This window comes from Eleutherodactylus coqui, chromosome 3 (assembly GCF_035609145.1).
Source record: "Eleutherodactylus coqui strain aEleCoq1 chromosome 3, aEleCoq1.hap1, whole genome shotgun sequence".
Taxonomy (NCBI): Eukaryota; Metazoa; Chordata; class Amphibia; order Anura; family Eleutherodactylidae; genus Eleutherodactylus; species Eleutherodactylus coqui.
Genome location: NC_089839.1, coordinates 284029162 through 284049965, shown reverse-complemented (window position 1 = coordinate 284049965; position 20804 = coordinate 284029162). Strand labels below are relative to the sequence as shown.

General features: G+C 44.3%; 1 protein-coding gene across 1 annotated transcript in view; it reads right to left on the bottom strand.

Annotated features, from left to right (window-relative positions):
- Nucleotides 1-4585: 4585 nt before the first annotated feature.
- The window catches only part of EPS15 (epidermal growth factor receptor pathway substrate 15), a 105230-nt gene continuing 89011 nt past the window's right edge, over nucleotides 4586-20804 (bottom strand). The window contains exons 19-25 of the mRNA XM_066597613.1: nucleotides 20609-20644; nucleotides 18253-18575; nucleotides 15124-15193; nucleotides 14716-14795; nucleotides 13400-13559; nucleotides 9757-9908; nucleotides 4586-5117 (exon numbers count right to left, since the gene is read on the bottom strand). Coding sequence (XP_066453710.1) covers nucleotides 4971-5117; nucleotides 9757-9908; nucleotides 13400-13559; nucleotides 14716-14795; nucleotides 15124-15193; nucleotides 18253-18575; nucleotides 20609-20644 — 968 coding nt within the window. The 3' untranslated portion in view covers nucleotides 4586-4970. The remainder of the gene's footprint in view (nucleotides 5118-9756; nucleotides 9909-13399; nucleotides 13560-14715; nucleotides 14796-15123; nucleotides 15194-18252; nucleotides 18576-20608; nucleotides 20645-20804) is intronic.

Genomic DNA, 20804 nt, shown 5'->3' with positions numbered 1-20804 from the left:
ATTTGTGATCACTTACTTCCATGTACTGGTACTTGCGTCACAATGTACAAAATAGACGTCTCTTAACGTGTACTGAAACTCTTAATGGTGTTGGCCCACTTGTAACTATTGATGACCTATCCTACGTTGACAGAGGTCCGCCGTCTGGGTCCCCTACTGAACAGCGGCTCTCGGAAGCTATTGTTCTAATGTACCGAGCTGCAGTGTTGCAGGAAGCAGACAGCGCCACACACTGTGCAGTGGCCACAGAGATGTACTGCAGGCTGAGACCCATTCATATCATTATGAGTAGCTGATCAGAAAGGGATCCAGGCGGCGGACCCCCGTCGATCTGCTATTGACCTATCCTGAGGATAAATCATCAGTGGAACAACCGCTTTAAAAAGGGGGTTTTCAACAAAAGACTATTTAAGGCTGCGTTCACACATTCAAGAACTTGAGTGCAGAGTCTTAGCTTAAATCCTCATGAAATCTGCTGGGATTCTGCTTCTAATGTAGAAAAGAAATTCCATGCAGGTTTTTAGCCAAGCCACAGCAAAAAAAAAAATTTTTTAAATGTGCAAGAACGAGCATGTACATTTTTCCTCATGGATTCCACATGAAAAACTGCAGATTAGGCCCATTCAATCGGGTTAAAGGGGCTGTCCAATTGTAAACTACTGATGGCTTCTCCTCAGGATAGATCATCAATAGTAGATTGGCAAGAGTACTCTTACCGGGACCCTCGCCAATCAGCTGTTCGTCAGGCCAGTGCGTTAGTGCACAGGGACAATATCTCCATTCCCACTGTAAGTGGCCTGATTGGTATTGCAAAAGGAGCTTGACCTACATTACCAAAGCAGGCCACTGCAATGGGAGCGGAGCTGTCAGCACCCAGCAGAAATCGAATCAATTGGACTTCCACCCATTAAGAAAATGCAGATCCTAAAAGGTCCCTTAATGAACGTAACGATGGTAATGCATGTTCACTACTGCTCCATTCATTTCATAAGTGTCTGCCGGCGATTGCCAAGTGTTTGAACTTGCCATCTCCTGCAGTCCTATCGAAATTAATGGATGAGTAGTGTGCATGCATGACCAATGCTCCATTCATTTTAGGACCAAAGGAAATCCCACTTTCGTAATTACGGATTATTCCAATGGTCAGACCCCCAATGTTCAGAAAATATCAATAGGGAATAACTTCTTTTCGTGGAACTACCCATTTCAATAGTAGATTGGTTGGGTTCTGTTTCCCGGCACCCCTGCTGCTAAGCTATTCTCTGGGCCAAGTTACACAAGCACTGAGCTGATTTTTGCAGGAAGCTCCATTCCCCACTGCAGTAGCCAGGTTTGGTACTGTCAGCAAACTTCCCTTTAACTTCAAAGAGAACTTGGCCTGCAATACCAAGCCAGGCCACTGCAGTGGGAATGGAGCTATCAGTTTCCTGTAAAAATTGGCTCAGTGCACAAGCGCAGTGCAGAACGCACCACCTCAGATAACAGCTAAATAGAAGGGTTCCCTGGCAATAGATCCTCATATCTACTATCGATGAGACTTCTCCTGAGGACAGGCCATCAATAATTTCCAAATGGACAACCCCTTTAAAAGTTTATTGCAGAGAAGAAAAAAAAAAACATATCATTTGGATGTGTGGGCTTTAAAAAATTCACATTTCTAAAAATGTACTGCGAAAAATATGAAAAACGTGGTAGATAAGAGAACGTTGGGGAAATGAGTTTATGGGGATGGAGGATTATTGGTCTGAAAGGTGCATAAATGAGGTTTTTTTTTCATTTCATGGATTTCAGAGTCCAGGTATTGAGCACCAATAGCTGAAGTGTAGAGAAGCGACAGCAGGAGACCAACACTTTGCTGCATCTTTTTTGGTTTCTGCTAGTTATGGCTAAATCCAGACTTTGCTAAAGAAATCCAGAGCAGCTAAGTATACTGTAAGACAGGCCATGTAATCTTGCATATTATAAAGGATGTGTAAGTACCCAAAGAACATAAGTTATTGCAAAGATATTTGACACAAACCATGGCATGGCATGAGATATATCAGTGACGAAGGGCACTGCAAGTGTGGGCATTGGATGGCACCTGCTAAATGGTTTTGGGGGTGGTCAGTGAAAGTAAAAAGTAGTCCGGCATATCTGGGCAATAGTGGCAGTTGTAGTTTTGTAGTGGCTGGAAACCCACGGCTTAGTAACCGCTAGTAGAAAATGAGTATACGGAGTAGTGTTATTACAACTAGATGGACAGGAAACTGCTTAAATAACAATTCACTAACTACAACTACAGAAAATACTGAAAAGTAGGTGCAGTCAAGTTCACGGCAGTCTGTATGCTGCAGCCCAGTTATTGAGTCTGTATTTCGGAATGGCCTATTGCCTAAATCTTGGGTATTGATGACTTTGTAGTTGGAAAGATGGTCACAATTATTTTCCGGAACCAGGGAGTAGCTACATCAGTGCAAAGGGTGCCAAGGAGGGTCTGCTAACAAGTCACTTTGCCTTGGCATATACAAAAAGGGCAACAGGGGTCAACCAAATCTTTGTTCTTGGTGAAGCTACTACAGCCAGAGCACCAATCGTTAAAGACTGCTACTATAAAGCACAATTAAGCCATACACGATGCCCCATATATACTATGGGGTGGGATTTGGCACTAGATTGATGAACGCAGGTCTACTCCCCCAACACATCACAAGGTATTCTGCAAATGAAGGCACCTGTCTGCAAACGGAGAACTAAAAACATAAATTAATGGCACATTTTATATCACAAAAGTGCAGAATAAGGATAAACCTCACCATTATAAACAACCCACGCCGGCAAACTACACACAGCAAAAAAACGGGGGTGCAATATGTCAGCCGAGCCTTCTGATCATCATCAGGCACTGGGGTCAAAACTCTAATCTACAGGTGCAAATTATGCTTTAATTCCATCTCATGGCATTGATTATTTTAGCTGGCCATCCCAAATGTATGCCATGTCGTGTAAAGTGTACCGATCATTGTATGATGAGGATTTAGGGAGCCTGACACGATGATCTATTTGTTAGTACAGAGCACTGTTCTCCCACAAACATTATGGCTGCCTGTTGCCACCATTGGTGGGGACATCTGTTTACAACTGCAATTCATATTATCAGTGGTGGATGTATGTATACAGTTTTACATAAATTGGCTCCCTCTAGTGGTGGCAACGGATAGCTGAGATTTTTTACAAGTAATGGAACTCTATAGCCTTTTCAGATGTATTAGGAAGTGCTTCAAACCATTTACGCTCTTACTCAAATATTAGTTGGAAAAGTTAGGTACACTTTAAGCCCAGGGCAAATGTAACTATAACTGCACATATATGAAGATAGTCATTTACTAAAATCTGTACATGAGTGAATCTCATAGCTCTAGGTAAGGATGACCAGGTTGCATACAAATGCAACAAAACCAGTGCCAATGCAATCAGTTATAGCGACCCTCTGGGCCCAGGGAGAGAATTTGTCCCAGAATTGAAGGGGAGAGTAATATTACCCACCATCCTCTCCTTTATGTTGGTTCCCAGGTCCTTCATGGTCTTCCAAGATGGCATTAAGTATTCAGGTGTGGAGCGCTGGCCAATAAGAGCAGTGTGTAGTGTCTTACGCTTCCAATACACAGTCGAGTATTCCGAAAAACGCCGTAGCCATCTTGGGAGAGAGGCGTAGGAGCGAGCGGATCATTGGCAGAGCAGCAGGTAATATTACCCCCCCCCCCCCTAGTCCAGGGACCAGAGAGTTGCTTTAAGAAAAAAAACTCACGTTTTTTTCCCCTGCTTATAAAAAGTCATAATATACAAAAAATCCCCACTAACATTATATGTAAGTCTTTGACCAGTCCTCTTCCAACGAGTTATTACGAATTCTAATTAGCCCTGCTTACTGAGAATATATATGGAGTCATTACAGCCATCCCCCCCATTGCATAAGGGTGCATTCAGACGGTGCGGTTAAAACCAGATTGGTAAAAATGTACACGTTTTTTGCAGTAGTTTTAAAGGCAGTTGCATTTTTTTGCTGCATCGAAAGCCGCACGGTTTTATCCACACCTCAACAGCATCATCAGAATGCACTCTTATTCCAGTTGTTCCAGACTCCGGGGGACCGGAAAACTCAGGGGAAGTCAGGACAAGTCAGGGACTTATGTTTACTGCCGATAGGTTTTATTTTGGGGGAAATGCTCTTTAATGACCACTTCTGGGATACATTCCATCCGGTAGGACAGCTGCTTGCAGAACGTTGCAGCTGGTAACAATGCACAGTATTATCAAAGAAACAGTCCAGGCAAACCCAATATAATGTCTTATGTCTAGCGATGAGCGAGCATACTCACTAAGGGCAATTACTCGATCGAGCATTGCCCTTAGCGAGTACCTACCCACTCGGAAGAATAGATTCGGCTGCTGGTGGGGAGCTGCGGGGGAGAGGAACGGAGGGGAGATCTCTCTCCCCCCACCGCTCCCCCCTGCTCAACGCCGCAGCAACTCACCTGTCACCGGCGCCGGCAGCCGAACCTTTTCTTCCGAGCGGGCAGGTACTCGCTAAGGACAATGTTCGCTCGAGCAATTGTCCTTAGCGAGTATGCTCGCTCATCTCTACTTATGTCTAATGAAGGCACTGTGGTGGAGGTGCATGACCATTATTTAAAGAATCCCTATGTCATGCTCAGGCCCTCGACTAGGCATAACCCAAGGAATCACTTTTGACTGGAGTGTTTCTTTAAGGAGTGCGGGTCGGACAACAGAATATAGAAATACAAGTATCACTCCTCAGCCATGTTCATAACACAAAGGGACGACGTTACCTGTTCAGTGCCAGAGCCTTCTCTAGGCAAGCAAGGGTTGTAGAGATGTTTAAATACTTCATAGGTAGAGGTCGCAAACTATTTAAATATTTCTAGGAACTACACAGTTTTGTTACTATTACACCCGACGCTCCGGATGGTTCAAGCTTCGGAGATTTCGGACTTGCTGAGTGCTATGGCAAGCTCCAGGTCCTCCTGTTCTTGTTGCTTTAATCTCTGGAGTCGTTCTTCCTCTTCTCGCTCGCTCTCCCTCTTCGCCCATTCGATCATATCGTCCTCAGATTGGTACTGCAGATTTCAAGAGAGACATTCACTGGCTAAGCGAGTCTTAGCAGCGGACAAAAAAAAAAAAAAAAAAAAATCGGGGAAGAATTGAGGATTTATCCACAGAAAAGACAGAAGCGGATATAGATATGGGATGGCGGTGCTCAGACGGGTGATCTGGTGGGTGCAGGGGTACAATCACAGTACAGACAAAAACACAAACATCAGTGAAGAAGTGAAGGAAGACAATAGATTCACATCAAACAATCGCTTCATGATAATCGGAAAAATAAACAAACACTTAGTGCAAATAGCAGACGGAGGGTTTAAAAGTTCTAAGCAAAATCAAAACTTTCGGGAAATACTTTGTAGGTATTTATTTTCTTCACTCTTGGCTGCCTAACCAGTCCCCATTAGGGCACAGCCATAACCAGCGATCTTATGGAGTCAGCCCCTGTCGCAGACTACATCTGTTCACTGTTAGGGCTGCTCGGTGACCGACCTTTCCCCTATGGCCGCTGCAGGGGAAATGTAGTATTACCTGACAGTCATTCAGTTGAATGGCCATCCTGATATAAAAGTCTGCCAGAATGGGAACAGCAGCTGTGAATTTAACAGAATCCCTTTGGGGCCGCATTTTTTTTAACCCTTTCCAATCCACTGTCTCACGTCTGAAGACATTATGATTTAAGGCTGTACAGCTCTGATGTTGGAAGACATCCATTGGGGTTCTCTTCCTGTATATTGGCAGCCTCTCTGCTGTCGGAGCCTATCCAACGTGTCACCTCATGCAGTACTGGCTTTAGCCAGCAGATAGCGCCGTTGTATAACGGCAGAAAAATAGTAAGCCCCCTAGGAAAACCAGGATACAAATTGGATTGGAAAGGGTTAATATCTCAATATAAAGTGACCGATCATACTGTAAAAAGTGTGTAGGTCCCTGACACTGGAATAGGGGTTACATAGGAAACAATCACAAGTGTGCACAAATGCCTTGAGAGGCTGTAGGTCACACGTACATAAGGTAGAGGCATGATTAACTGTTTTCAAGTTGGTGTGAGTGTAGCCATTGGGGGTGCGAAGTTTGCAATCGTGCGGTTCCATATAAGGTCTGCAATTGGGCTGTTACAGACTTTGCCCTGAGACCTTAAGTCGGGCTTTATTCACATCTACGTTCAGTTTTTCCGTCAGGGGGTTCTGTCACACTGTGCAGTGATATTCTTGCCGAAAAAAATGTAATGAGCCCCTATTTCCCAGTTGGACAATGACATAACATTAGATACATATCTCACATATACCAAAGTTTTTGCTTATATAACAGTTAAAACAATGTATAGTGTTGGAGCAACATATATTAAAGGGTGAATTAAATTAATTTATTAAATACGTGAGGGGCGCAGACATAGCTGTAAGCCCTTTATGGCCATGCTGCAGCCTACGATGTATAGCTCAGGCCATTGATGGGTTATCTGCATTGTTTTAATATTGATCACAAACAATACTTTATCCCATACACGGAGATTTAAAAGGGGTATTTCTATCTCGGATTTTCATGGCCGAGATGGAAAAACCCGCCTGTTCTGCTTCAACCAACTCTCGGAAAGAGCCGAGCACTTAGCGCAGCGCGGTTTCCAGAGCCTTCATTAAAGTGAATGGCAGCTGCGGAAGCAGTGCTAAACGCTCAGCTCTTACCGTAGGCTTTATAGCAGAGATGGGAATACCCCTTTAAAGAAAACTGAGGTGCATTTCTGGTTATGAAAGAGGCTGAGTCTCCTGCTAGAAGGGTTTAAAAAAAACAAAAAAAAACGACTCCATATCGCTGAGGGCCGGGGATCCTGAAATAGTGCTGCCAGATAGAGGACTGTACATAAGCCTTAGATATTGGCTCCTGTGGCTCCCTGGAAGAAGCCAGATAAACGGCAAAATTGAGTTGGGATATGGATGTAGAGTCCTTACCCAAGACCTGTGGTGTCGAAGCCTCTGGTTCCAACACCGGTCATATGGTATGGACTCACTCTGTACCCGTCTTGTCATCGGAGTAGACTGGCTATTTCGCTCATCCTAATAACAAAGCCTGTGCCCAGCCGTTGGCTCCCGCGTACCTGTCCGGAGTCTTCTTTATCTGTGCTGCCTATGGACGTGCCGGTACAGATTTTGCCGTGTCATCGCTTGGTGATGATGTGGATTCTGCGACCTTTCCACAATGATGATTGTGGAAGGGCTGGGAATCGGAAGGCTTCCATTGACTTCAATGGAAGCCATCCGCACAGAATCCGCCTAAAAAAAAAAAAAAAAAAAAAGAAGAGCATGCTATGATTTTTCCTACGCAAGCGGAAAATCGCAATTAGTTTCCGCTTGTGTACAGAAAAAAAAAATCACTTTTCCATAGCATGCTATGGGCGGTATTTGCTGTCGAATCCGGAGGCGGTCGCCCAGCTTCAGATTACGCAATGCAAATCCGCCTGTGTGCAGCCGGCCTTACAAGAGTGGTATCCCTGATGTAGAGAGCCAGCATTAAACTATGAACCTCTGGTTTCCTGTAGGCAGCGCTAGGGAGAGTTTAAGAATTGGTTGAGGCATTATTAAAGGGGTTATCCTGCAGTATAATGCTTTTTTCCCCCAAAACACAGTATCTTCCTAACTTATACCAGATGGCCGCATGCCCAAACACACTTACTAGTTGATCACCTTCCGAGTTTGAACTCTGGTTACCCTGTTGGTGAAGTGTTCTTCACTGAGCAAACAGGACGGTCCTGCTGCCCAGCCCTCATGACCATTGTACCAGACTGGGAGACTACAGTTCCCAGAAGTGCCCTGCGCCTCCTCCTGGCTCACGCACTTCTCTGCCCTCTCATGCAATAATGTCCCTTATGAAAACAGTATGGTGCATGCATGGGGACATAGCACCAAGGACTTTACCGTACAGGTCTGCCCACTACAGTCGGGATAGAGTCGGTGCACACATGCATTTAAAGGGAACCCGTCACGTCCTATAAGTACCATAAAATAAAAGCTATGGTGCTTATAGGTTAGCGAACACTGAGTCACTGGGTGCACTCTATATTTACTGAGCGTCTTATACATATATGGAGTCATCTGCATGTAAATAGCAGACGATCGGTCAGCTCACTTATGGTATTTATAGTGGCGCTAGAGCTGAAATTTTATTAAGAGTGTATATTTTAATAGAAATGAAATAAAAGTTAGATTTAATTGGATCGGGACTAGAGCCAGTAGGTCTAATGGACTACCTTGTGTGTATACGCTTAGACTGAGCGCTGACTTCCTGGGGTGACAGCGTGGGAACGGAGAGCCGGGTATGTATGTAAAACACATTGACAGACTCCATGTTCCTTGTCCTATAAGCACTATAACTTAGTTTATGTTCTTATCCCAGGTGACTGGTTCCCTTTAACCTCCAGTGCCCACAGAGTGACTGGAACAGGTCTGTACTACAGGAGGACGTAACCAGCGGCAGCTCTGTCCAAACAATGCTAGAACTCGGGGTCAACTATGCAATACGGATAACTAATGATTAATGTTATCTATGTGCTATAGATTTATGTAGATGTGATTTTCATTGTGGGAATACGCTTTACGTTTATTGGGAACAGTAAGCTCCTAAACCTCACTTAGTGCTGGCTGCAAACAGAATATCATTTAAAGGTATGGCCGTGTGAAAGGAATCGTGGGATTTGATGTGTTGCACAAGATAAAAGGAACGCCATCGTGCACTTAAAATACATCCTTCAGCCGCAGAGAGATAACACAGACTGCATGCTGTGTTCTCAGCGGGTGTCAGGAATGTACAATGTTATTCTGCTGATAGCCCGTGCGAGAACAATGCAGCTGTGTGCAGAGCCCAAACCACATGCTGGGCTCTGCAAACAGCTCCCGGAGGCCCCTTTACACGCAAATGGAGCTGATAAAGTGTTAATGGACATTAGTGTCCATTACCACTTTATGCAAAATGAACGCTTAAACTTTCAATCGTTTGAAAGATTGTCTTTGCATGTAAATGGGCCTTAAGTTATCTAACTAAATAATTCAAGGGGGTGGGGATCTACTGGCCATTTTCAGACAGCCATATGGGAGTTGTGCCCAAGAAACGTGGGCACAACTTGCATCGTACAACACATGGACATCCATCCCTGTGCCATCCGATAATCATGAGATAGAGAATAGGACATGCAATAACTTCTTTCACACAAAACACTGGACCGTGTGAATAGCCTAATAGGCTATAAAGGGGTCATGTGATGTCCATGGAATACACAGACAGCACACGGCCCAAATAGAAGGCCGTCTAAATGCATTCTGCATTGCTGTGCTGTTCTACTCCATAGTATATTGCTTATGCAGCTGCATTACCTCCCACGAGTCTCAGAGCAGAAGCAGCAATCATGACATCTAGGCTGTGCAAGCTGTGTGTGGCAACAAGCAAAAAATAAAAATAAAGCAGCAAAAGAATCAACAAAAAGACATAATTGGCATTCTTTTTTTACTTCAAATAGGTAAAAGAACAATACAAGAGGTAAGTGACAATAAAATACAGAAGGGATGATATGATACAAATGCTCGCACCCACTCCCTGGATATACACACAGCGCTTCGAGGTGCAGGATTACGGTCTGGACCATTCCTGGGCTCAGTTTGTACTTACAGTGTTAAAGCTACTAAGACTCCCGGCCTCGCCTGTCCCTTTGCAGACCGTGAAGGGGTCAGACTCCACCTCACTGGGGAAGCTAAGATTAAATGCCTGGAACGCGTCTCCTTGCTTGAACAAGTCCTCTGGCTTAGTGGAAGGCCTCTGGCCTAAATGGAAACCGCAACACACCATGTTCCTATTAGTACAGTGAATTTTTGGAGAAGCGCTATTCATAAAACATAGTAGCGACTACACTTGGTGGAAGCAACCCCGCACAGCGCTTACATGCATATACCCAAAATTGCAACTGTTTCAGCTGTGTAATTAACCCTTTCCAATACACTGCCTGACGTCTAAAGACATTATGATTTAAGGCTGTACAGCTCCGATGTTGGAAGACGTCCGTCGGGGTTCTCTTACTGTATGTTGCCAGCCTCTCTGCTGTTGGGGCCTATCAAACGTGTCACCTTATGCAGTACTGGCTTTAACCAGAAGATAGCGCAGTTGTATAATGGCAGAAAAAGAGTAAGCCCCCCCCCCCTTAGGAAAACCAGGATACAAATTGGATTGGAAAGGGTCAATCCCTTCGATTATACAGATAGAAGATGTCGCTGAACGAACTATTCAACCACTTGTGGACTGGAGGGAAACTTCTATAATTCTATGAAACGGCTCTGCCTTAGGCCAGCAGTGCAGGGTTAGACACAAGGGTGTATTTACATTGTAGACTGCACTTGAATATTCTATTTCCTGTACATGATGATAGGGATCCACACAGACCGTGGGTACCTGTAGACTAGAGATGTTCATTGATTTCTGTTGCAAAGTGTCGTGGGCATGCTGTGTGACTTGTGCAAAGAGGGGGGAGGAGGTAAGCTGTGACCATCACCTATTGTGAATACTGAATCATCTGCTAATATACAGGTGTAACCTGTAATTGTAATCCTGCCTGGGATGATAATGAGCGCACTACATAATAAGAGGTGTCCGACTGTTATGAGGCTTAGTAATCAGTGTGAAAACTGTAGGACTTTCAGGTTTTCTTTATATAGATAATGACAGCAAAAAAGGTTTTTTTTAAAAGTCACCCAGAATTTTTTTAAAATATATTCAACATAAAAGCTTGACTTAAACAATGTCAGTTCTCATGTGTTGAAGACTAAGGCCTCATGTTCACGGTTTCCAAGTGTGGAATCCCACAGCGGCTTCCACCCATGCCCGCAGCCATGAGGCCTAAAAAGACATTTTCTTACCTGTCCGGCTGCCATGCGGATCTTCTCCGTCGCGGCTAGATCTTCTGCCTTCTGCACGGCAGATGCGTCCGGGCGTGCATGCGCTGTGCTTTTTTTTAAAAATCCCCTTTTTCCGCAAGGATCCGCAACACGAATGGCTTCCGTTGATTTCAATGGAAGCCGTCCGTGCGGGAATTCACAGAAAATGAAGCATGCTGAGTTTTTTTTGACATCTGCAGGTATTTAATTACCTGCGGATGCCCAATGATTCCCTATGGGCAAATTCATCTGCGGGAGACACGCGTAGATTTGCTAAATGAATTATGCCTGAGGACATGAGGCCATAGTTATTTAAAGGGGTTCGGTCATTAAAAAAAAAAACAAAAAAAAACACTTACCTATTCCTTTCCAGTGAGTCTTCTTACCGCATCTTCTCCTTCCTGATGTTCTCCTGGCTCCTCCAATCTCCCGGGTCACCTCCAGCCTGCTGGTTCCTCTTCTTCCTGTGACATTACGTTCATTGACAAGCAGTCTCCTTCCTGCAGGTCAGTGTACCCGGTCACTAGTGACGTAGCGTTCACTGCCTAGCAGGGAATGCTGAGCTATTGCCGAGACTGCGCATCCACGCTGCCTCGCAATATATGAACTTCCCCGGTGAGACAACACGCATGCGCAGTCTCAGCAATAGCCCAGCATTCCCTCCTAGTCAGTGAACGCTACGTGACTAGTGATGTAACCTACACCGACCTGCCGGAAGAAGAAAGCAGAGAATGAACACTCCTATAACAGGAAGAGGAGGATCCGGCTGGCTTGCGGTGAGGTGATCCGCGGGGACTACAGGAGCCAGGAGAAGATTGGGGAGGAGAAGATGAGGGAAGAAGACTGACGGGGAAGAAATAGGTAAGTATTGTTTTTTTTTTTTAATTGACTGAACCCCTTTAAACCTCCTACAGCCTGGAAGCACACGGTCACTTTACAACTATTGCAGCTTCATTCTGAGAGTGATTCGAGGTTGTCACTCATGGAGCTCCCTCTCAATGAAGGCCGGTCTCACACAAGCATATTATGGCTGCATTTCTGCATCTGTAATACAGACGTGTATTTGACTGTGGGAAAAAATGGAGGTGGGCACAAAACATCAAGATATGTGCAATGCAGCCCAATGTAGAGAAGAGGACATGTAGGACCTGGTTGCTGTTGTGAGGAGGTCGATGTATACATTCTACAACCAATATTCAACCTAAGAGGTTTATAACCAGAGGTGACACCACCAATATCTTCCTGCAACTATACAGAAGTTATAAGAACTGTAAGGTCTACTCAGAGGTGCCTAAACCCCAATTTGGGAGAATTACTAATCTGCTGGAAACGTGTGTTCCCAGTAAATACTGAGGAAGGGGCTCCAAAGCCCCGAAACGCGCTTATTCATGCTGGTTTAATAAAACACAGAAGTTGAGATTACTAACTTGATGCTTTGTGCCTCTTTATCACAAAAGGGTTGCGCCTACACATTTTTTTCCACTGCCTTACACTCATCTCCCCTTTGGACTGAGATAATCCTTGGGTTGGCTGCCTTGGGAAGAGAAGAGACACTTGTGTGTAGATGTGTGTGTGTATACATGTACAGACGTGTGCATGCATCTACGTGTACATCATTTTTATCCCTAACAATATAACCTGCTTGCCCCCCCCTGGGGGTTGCTCCAACCCCTCTTTTTTTGCTCTTCTCTGTAATACGGACGTGCATCCTGGCCCGAGCACAAGGTTTACTGACCAGAACTCGAAACATCATAGGTCTTTACGATGCTCCATGTTTGGGTCAGTAAACACTATGCTTGGGACAGGACCCCAATCTTTATTAAAAGGGGTTGTTTGGAATCACTTTAGAACAGTAATGGCTGAAAAAGTGATAAAAATAAATAATGCACACTCACTTTCCCTTTGGCCCAGCTGCTCCGCCCCCCATCCTCTGCTGCTGGAAGTCACATGACAGCTGCAGCGTATCAGAAGCTGCAGTGTTGCCCTCAGAACTCCTGACATTAGTGCTTACATCCTGGGACCCTTGATGCCAGGAGTTGGCTGTGGCCCCTGAATGACCACAGCAGTCACCTGATATCCGGTGGGGGAGGTTGGGGACGGAGTAGTGGAGCCGGTTAGCGTTCCCCCAGGGGAGCGAAGGCAGGCGAGTACGAGTTTGTTTATTTTAAACGCCTGCCCAGCCGTTACCTATGTTTAAAGTGAGCCCTCACAACTCCTTTGCAGAAATCTGGCCATAATACAATTGAGTGAAACCGGCCCACATGCCACAGTTAAGCAGAAGTGTGACTATGTAGGAAATATCTGATACTCCACAGATCTGATCAGTTCACTATAGTCCTTCACAAAGTTACAGAATACATAAGACTGGACAGAGTCTGGATACCTACCTGGTGGGGGTGGACATGGTCGAGTGGGAGTTCCAGTTTTCGGAGGTAATGCAGGTGGAGTGTCTGGTTGAGAAGGCTCAGCTTCATGTGTGTTCTTGATGTTTAGTGTCTCGTTTTCTTTTTGGGGCAGCGTGCCGTCAGAGGAGTCTGTGCTGCTGTTCTGATGGGTTACCAGACGAAAAAAAAAAATCAGTTAAATGTACCAGAGCACACATATTACTACAAGAGAGAAGCAATTGAAGATACCATATGTCTACCATATACAATGGATCTGTATTTAATTATCATCTATCCATTATATGGAGAAAAATAAATGTGCATGTATAATGGACAGAGGAGGACCGGGAAACTATTATTGTTTGAAGGGTGACAGGTAAGACTGATTAAAGGCCCATTTAGACACAATGATTCTCGCTCAAAATTTGCTCAAAGCCATCTTTTGGGCGATAACCGCTGCGTCTAAATGCACGGACATCGTGAAGTTTTCATGCACGATTCGTTCCTCTCTCAATTTTAGTTTTCTAGAATTGAGCGATGAACTCTTATCAGCGGTGCAGGCTGTCATCACAGTCGGCAGCACTGATAAGATTCTTTCAGCTCGCTGGTAGTTTATAGCGGGATGCGAGCTGTAAGCGCGGAGAGCAATGTAGCTGTTTGCTTATGCAAAACAGCTGTATTGTTCGCCGAGTGATAGTGCAGTGTCCTGCTCCGCCTGCATAGCTCTTTAGTATTTAATTAGCTACTATAGACTATGCAAAAATGATGGCTCAAAACGGTCACTTAAACTGCAGTTTGAGCGATTTTTGAGCAATTATCTTTCAGTGTAAATGGTGTCTTTCATCTGTTTGATAAATATGAAGTAACACTTGAGCTAACCATGCACATTAGATGAATGCAGGCTGTTCCTAATGATTTTGGTGGGACGAGCCAAGTATCCGATCTGTACGGCAGCCTCCTAACTCTTCTCTGAAAACACATGTTGGGCGAGTGAAGGATGGGGCTGTTGGGTTTCAACATGCCCGATCCTTTAGCTCTCAGAGAGATAACCTGCTATCCGTCCCCATTACCGTTTCCATCTCACCATTTAGAACACACGCATGTTCAGCCAAACGAGCAAGAGGTGTTGGGAGAGATAACGGACACCTTTCTGTATGGCCAGCTTCAGCCCCATGTCTGATACAGTTTTTTGTATTTAGCGAAAAGTGAGAGTGAAGCCGGCATGTAGGAGAAGCAAAACTGGTCTCTACAAAGTGGATGTTTCCACAAAATAACTATTAAGCATATATCAATGAACAACACATTTCATAGCAAAATACCTTAGAAAGTGCACTGAAGTCGGCAAATCCACTACCGAACGACTCATTTCCAAAGAATGAAGCAAATGGGTCGTCATTGCCTGTTAAAAAAAAAAAAAAAAAAAGTGAAGTATTGCAAAAAGCATATTTCAGGTGCAAAAGTTGGATCCCATTGGTCTTATTTGTTTAGATCTGATGGATTCGCTGCGTGGACCAAAGATCTTAGAAACCAGTTGGACCATTCCAGGAATCCGTATAATTTCTTTTAGTGCCCACGTAGTAAGAACTTGGACATCAACAGAACACAATCCAGTTTCCAGCTGCATCGGCTACCCGGCCCGGGGATTAGTCTGGTGTAGACCGAATGCAAGGAACTATTAACAGCTGAATCAGAACTACATGAGAAGGTAATCTCCTAGAATTACTGACCGGTTTCAGTGCTCGCCGGGACAACGGTACCACCGGGAGCAAAAGGGTCATTGGTCTTCAAAGCTTCGTTCTGCAACAAAACAAAAAGTTTTACACTTACAAGAGGAAATACGGGAAGTCCTAATTATTACTGGTGAGGGAGCATGAATACTACCTCTCCAGAAGGATCAATCGGGATCAGTGTTCCCCAACTCCAGTCCTCAGGGACCACCTACAGGTTATGTTTTCAGGATTTCCTCAGTGTTGCACAGGGGATGTAATTATTATCAGCGCCTCACACATTGCCACAGGTGTTTTTACTGAAAACATGACCTGTTGGTGGTCCCTGAGGACTGGAGTTGGGGACCCCTGATCTAAATCAAAGACCAGCAAACATCCAGAAACCATGACAACATCTAGGGTGATTGTATCCCTAAAAGTAAGGCTGGTTACTGTATATGTATAACCATAAGCGTTATAAAACAGTCCGGAAAAGTAATAAAGGGGAAAGGGACTTGTTATTTGCATAGCGCCAACTTATTCCGCAGCGCTTTCAAGTGATTTATTACACCCCGCAGCAAGCTGGGTGCTCATTTTACCGACCTCAGAAGGATGGAAGGTTGACTGGACCTTGAGCCGGCTACCTGAACCACGCAGGGATTGAACTTGCAACCTTCAGGTCGTGAGCAAGAGCTTAGGACTACATAGTGCTGCCTTAAAACTCTGCGCCACATGTCAAATCGGACTAAACCCATTGTCTCCAAAAGGTGGAACCGCACTCCCTCTTTCTTCTCTACTTGCGAGTGAAGGTAATGGGTTGACGTCCGCAGTAGCCAATCACCCCCTGGGTTCTGTCAGTCTAGATGAAGCGACTGATTCTCCGCTGTCATGTAGGCATCGCCTCAGACATGAGCTTTCCTGCGCCCTTTTTTTTAAGCTCTGTGCAAAATGACGCAGTTCCATCAAGTTTAACCTTTCTCCATAATTCATTCCTAAATTATAACCCTCAATGCCATCTGTGAATAGATAGGCATCTTGCCTTTTTGTTGCTGCGTCTTATAAAGCGAATGTGCCGAAATTCGTCATTTGTTTGCGCGATCATGAGTTTAAACTAAATTATGATTGCGCGAACAGATGTGTGATTAGTTACCAGTTTTCTCTCCTCCCCACTGCCGCCGATACGTGACACTGATTGGTGAGCGCCGGCAGGAACTGCTTCTGCTTCTCCGCCTCCACCAATCAGCTTCTTCCCTTCCTCCCGCTGAACAAGCGCCGCTGTGACACGGAGCTCCGGTATTTCAGACACTGGCACTCTGTCACCCGGCGCTATCCCCGGCACGGTCCCTGGATGAGTTCAAAATATTTTTTCCCTATTTTCCCCCTCTAAAACAGGGGTGTGTCCCATTATCCGTGCGCGTGTATAATACGTGGTACATCGCGGCAATTGAAATGCATTGATTCTCGGTGTTACACTCACACTAGCGGTTTCTCATAGAATACGAAAGCAAAAAAAAAAAAAAAAGAGAAGCATGTTCTATTTTACCGCATATTACGTGTGATAGAGCCTTATTGTTCTCTATGGGCATGTACAAAACCCTGCGCATATGCAATTACATTGCGTATGTGCGGCGTCTATATGCAATGTCGCTAAGCAACCGAATACGGAATTTGAAAAAACAATTAAGTCAGAAAGCCTGTGTATGACTGCAGGCGTGAGATACGCTGTCTGCGTTATATACTCGACGTTTTACCGCACGCTCACATGAGCCGGCCTGCTATGAGATCACCTTTAAGGTGCTTTTTTACCCCAAGATAAACAAGCCCAGTTTTTTACCCTCTCATATAAGAGATCCCCATCCCATATATTAATATACTCTAGTTGAACGCTCTCCAGCCCTCATCCACCCTAAAATCTTAGTGGCTTTTGCAGCTGCTGATTGACATTCAGTACTGCTGCTTAGCTTACATATAACTAGAATACCCAATTCCTTCTCTTATTCTGTTGACAGTTTTATGTCACTCCGCATGCAGCGGGCAGGAAGAGGCCGGTGCGGCCCGCCCATGTGACTCGGAGCTCAAACTTCAAAGTGTATTTATTCTGAAATGCCACTGTATTTCAGAATTAAAAAAAACACCTATGGGGCCCAACAGACATCCCTCTGCCCAGTTCATGCTGCCCATGGTTCGGGTACAAAGAACCTGATGATAGTATCCCCTTAAGTATCCTACAAGATTTGGCCCCATCAGATAAACGGACACTGTACACTCAGTCCCATTCGCAAGATCATGAATAAAAGGTAATTTTAAAAAATTGGGCCCAATAGGTCACTGCTGACTTTTTGTAATGTTTATTTTTTTTTAAAAACCTACAAAAACGACATTTTGAGTGATTTTGTGATACAAACATGTATTTACAAAACCTACTCCTATCATGTAAGGATCTGCTTGACCTCGGCTCCTAGACTCCTCTAACGCCTATGCTACCACAACCATGCAATCACACCGTAGGAAATGGAGATGATCAAAATGCGTTATCACTTTCCTGAAACTCTGGTGCTAATATTGCACCAGAATAGTGGGAAAACAGTAAGGGGGCATTTACAAAACGTTGTACGCCGAGATACCGTCATACAAAAGTATCTGGCACAAAAATTTTGCGACTTTTCTTTCACCTGCGCCGGCCCGGTCACTTTTTAAAAAATTTGGTGGGATTTGTCGGAAGTGGCCGCCCCGGACCGACAGTTTTATGTGCGATTTACACCACAAGCTGGCGTAAATTACGCAGGAACCAGACGTGCATTTCTCAGGGGGTTCAGGGGATGTGCTGAAAACCTCTTCATGTATTCGGTGCACTATGCTCTGGGCAACATTATACTAAGAGCGGCGCAGGAAATTCCGGGCTTAGTGAGTATCAACTGAAGTACACAAAGTATATTTTTCATGATGTCCTGTTAACAACCACCCTAGCTGACTGAGGCACTTGCATTATTCCTGTGCTGCTCCCCAAGCAAACCATGGTCATGTAACCACTACAAGGAGTGTTGTTGACTAAGGCACTTCCACTTAGATTTCGGAATAGGTGACGCCACAATTCTAAAAAGGTTCATCATACTAATACAGTTATGTCAATGCAACCCCACCACCACATACCGAGGCCACGTTGCTGTCCGATACCGGAGCTGAAAAAGGATCCGCTTTGAAAGACGTGAATGGATCCTCAGTCGAAGAAAAGGGATCTGCTTTGAAGGAGGAGAATGGGTCAGCTTTCGAGGACATGAAAGGATCCGCTTTTTCTGCTTTTGAAGAGGAGAAAGGATCTGATGTTTCGGCTTTTGCAGAAGGGAACAGATCTGCGTTTGAGGAAGAAAATGGTTCTGCTTTTGAAGATGAGAAAGGATCTGCTGAAGACTGCTTGAAGAATGCATCAGAAGCAAAAGGATCAGAGTCTTTGAAAGGATCTCCTCCAAATGGATCTACAAAGAAAACAGCGAAAGGTCATAAGGAGACATCCGAGGACGGAAAATTATTATATACGATGCAACTAGAAACAGATACACATCTAAGGCTCCGTGTTCCACATTATTAAGCAAGTCACAGTTCTCTTGTCCCATCATCAGTACTTCCACTTGCCATAAGATCCACATTGTAAGGCCGGTATCACATTTGTGTTGCATCTTCCGGCCGGAGGTTCCATTGCAGATCCGGCTCAAAATACTGGAAGAAGTACTGCGTGCAGCGCTTTTTCTTCCATTCAAAAGCCAGGCAGCTGAGCGGAAACTGAAAGGACCCCATTATAGTCAATGGGGTCCGTCCGCGCTCTTCAGTCACATCCAGAGACGGAGCCATTTGGCCACGAGGATTCCCCTTTCCTGCTTCCCAAACAGAGCAGGCAAGCAGAATCACCAACGCAGATGTGAAACCACCCTAATGTAACTAGAGGATTAAAAAACAAGTCTTGCACTAGAACCCGGGGATTGGGAGAGGGCCTTTTTACTGGCCCACAAGCTGCCCATGGCCTGTAGAGCTCAAGAAAGGAATAATAAAATAACTAGATGGTATAGATGTCCGGTAATGTTGCATCGCATTTTCCCCACAGTCTCCCCGAATTGCTGAAGGTGTGATAGGGAAATAGGAACCATGCTGAATGCTTGGTGGAATTGTCCTAATATTGCCCCTTTTTGGGATATGGTGTTCTCCACTTACATGGAGATGACGAAGCGCTCTATTACTCCCTCTCCGCAGATGGCGCGCTCGTCTATGCTGCCTGGCTCAGTGTCTACCATCAAAAAAGATCTGCTGCGTTTCTTTCTTACAGCCGCACACTCAGTCATACCCAGATATTGGAAAACACAAAAGATCCCGACAACGGTCCAATGCATGCAGGGGGTTGAGGAGTTGATGACTATGGAGGAGTTGGTGGTGGAGGAGAGGGGCGGTCGGGAGACGTTTATACGCATCTGGAGTCCCTGAACACAATTCCAGAAATCCCAAGAATGTCGGAGATTGATTGGCAGTTGTTTAGGATTAGTACATTGGCAATTGAGGAGGGGTAACTCTGCATGGTCATGGACTAATAGCTCCCCCTTTTATCTATCCTTCTATTTAGTATCCCTCCTATCCCACTAACGTGTGCAAGGTGTGTGGATGCTTTTTCTTTTTTTTCTTCCCTCCTACCTATTAGGGCGCCTACACGTTGGCGATAATATCGAGCGATTTTTGTGGGATGCGAGAGAATGAAAACTCAGAATTATGAAATCAATTGTTTTCTTCACATTTGTAACGTTTTCAACCATGCGATGCTGTGATAAAAAAAATCACGGTATGTCCTATTTTTCTACGTTTTTTTATCTCCCATTTTGCCCTATGGAGTCTCCTTTTTATTGCATCGCAAAGCACGAACTTGTAATTTTTGTACGAGGCGATGTGTTTTTAACTTTTGACTCCTGTTGACTTTCGTACTGCAAAACCGTGCGATAACGCCTGAGAAAACTGCAACCGGCAGTGATGATTTTGCCATGATTTTCTCGCTTCAATATCACAATCACCAGTGTGAAGGAGCCCTTAGGATATTTTAATGTGGGTAGTCGTACTAGAAGCTAGGATATAGGAAAGCTCAGAGTTGGGTTTAGAGAAGTACGATTCTTGGTTCATTCAATGGACGTTGAAATGGATTGAGATTTAGCAGTCTAATGAGGAATTTATCACGACTGGCATCTCATCGACAGACTGGATTCTGACATACTAGGTGATATGTTAAATGCTAGATATTGGAAATATCATTTGTCAGGAAAATTGTCTATTTCTAGTTTTATTTAAACAAAAAAAAATTTTTCAATAAAAATTGATTTAAGTATAAAATAAAAAAAATAAACAATTCTTGTACAGTCAGTTTTGGAAAAAGAAACAAAAATGGCATGTGCATAATAATTAGGAACACAATGTATACAGGTGATATCCATATCGATAACAGTCACTATTGATAACTTACTACATATTCACAACCCACCTGTTTTACCAAATGGATCATCCGTAAAGGGATCATCTGCAGGGAAAGGATAAGGAGATCAGTGACCGATTCATTGAAAAGAAGACAAAACAAATATATATATATTTCTAAAAATGAAGATATTTCTTAATCTGGTGATACAAAGAAGAGAAAAGACAGCTGAATCCACTGATGTGGATAGAACTGGCCAAACACC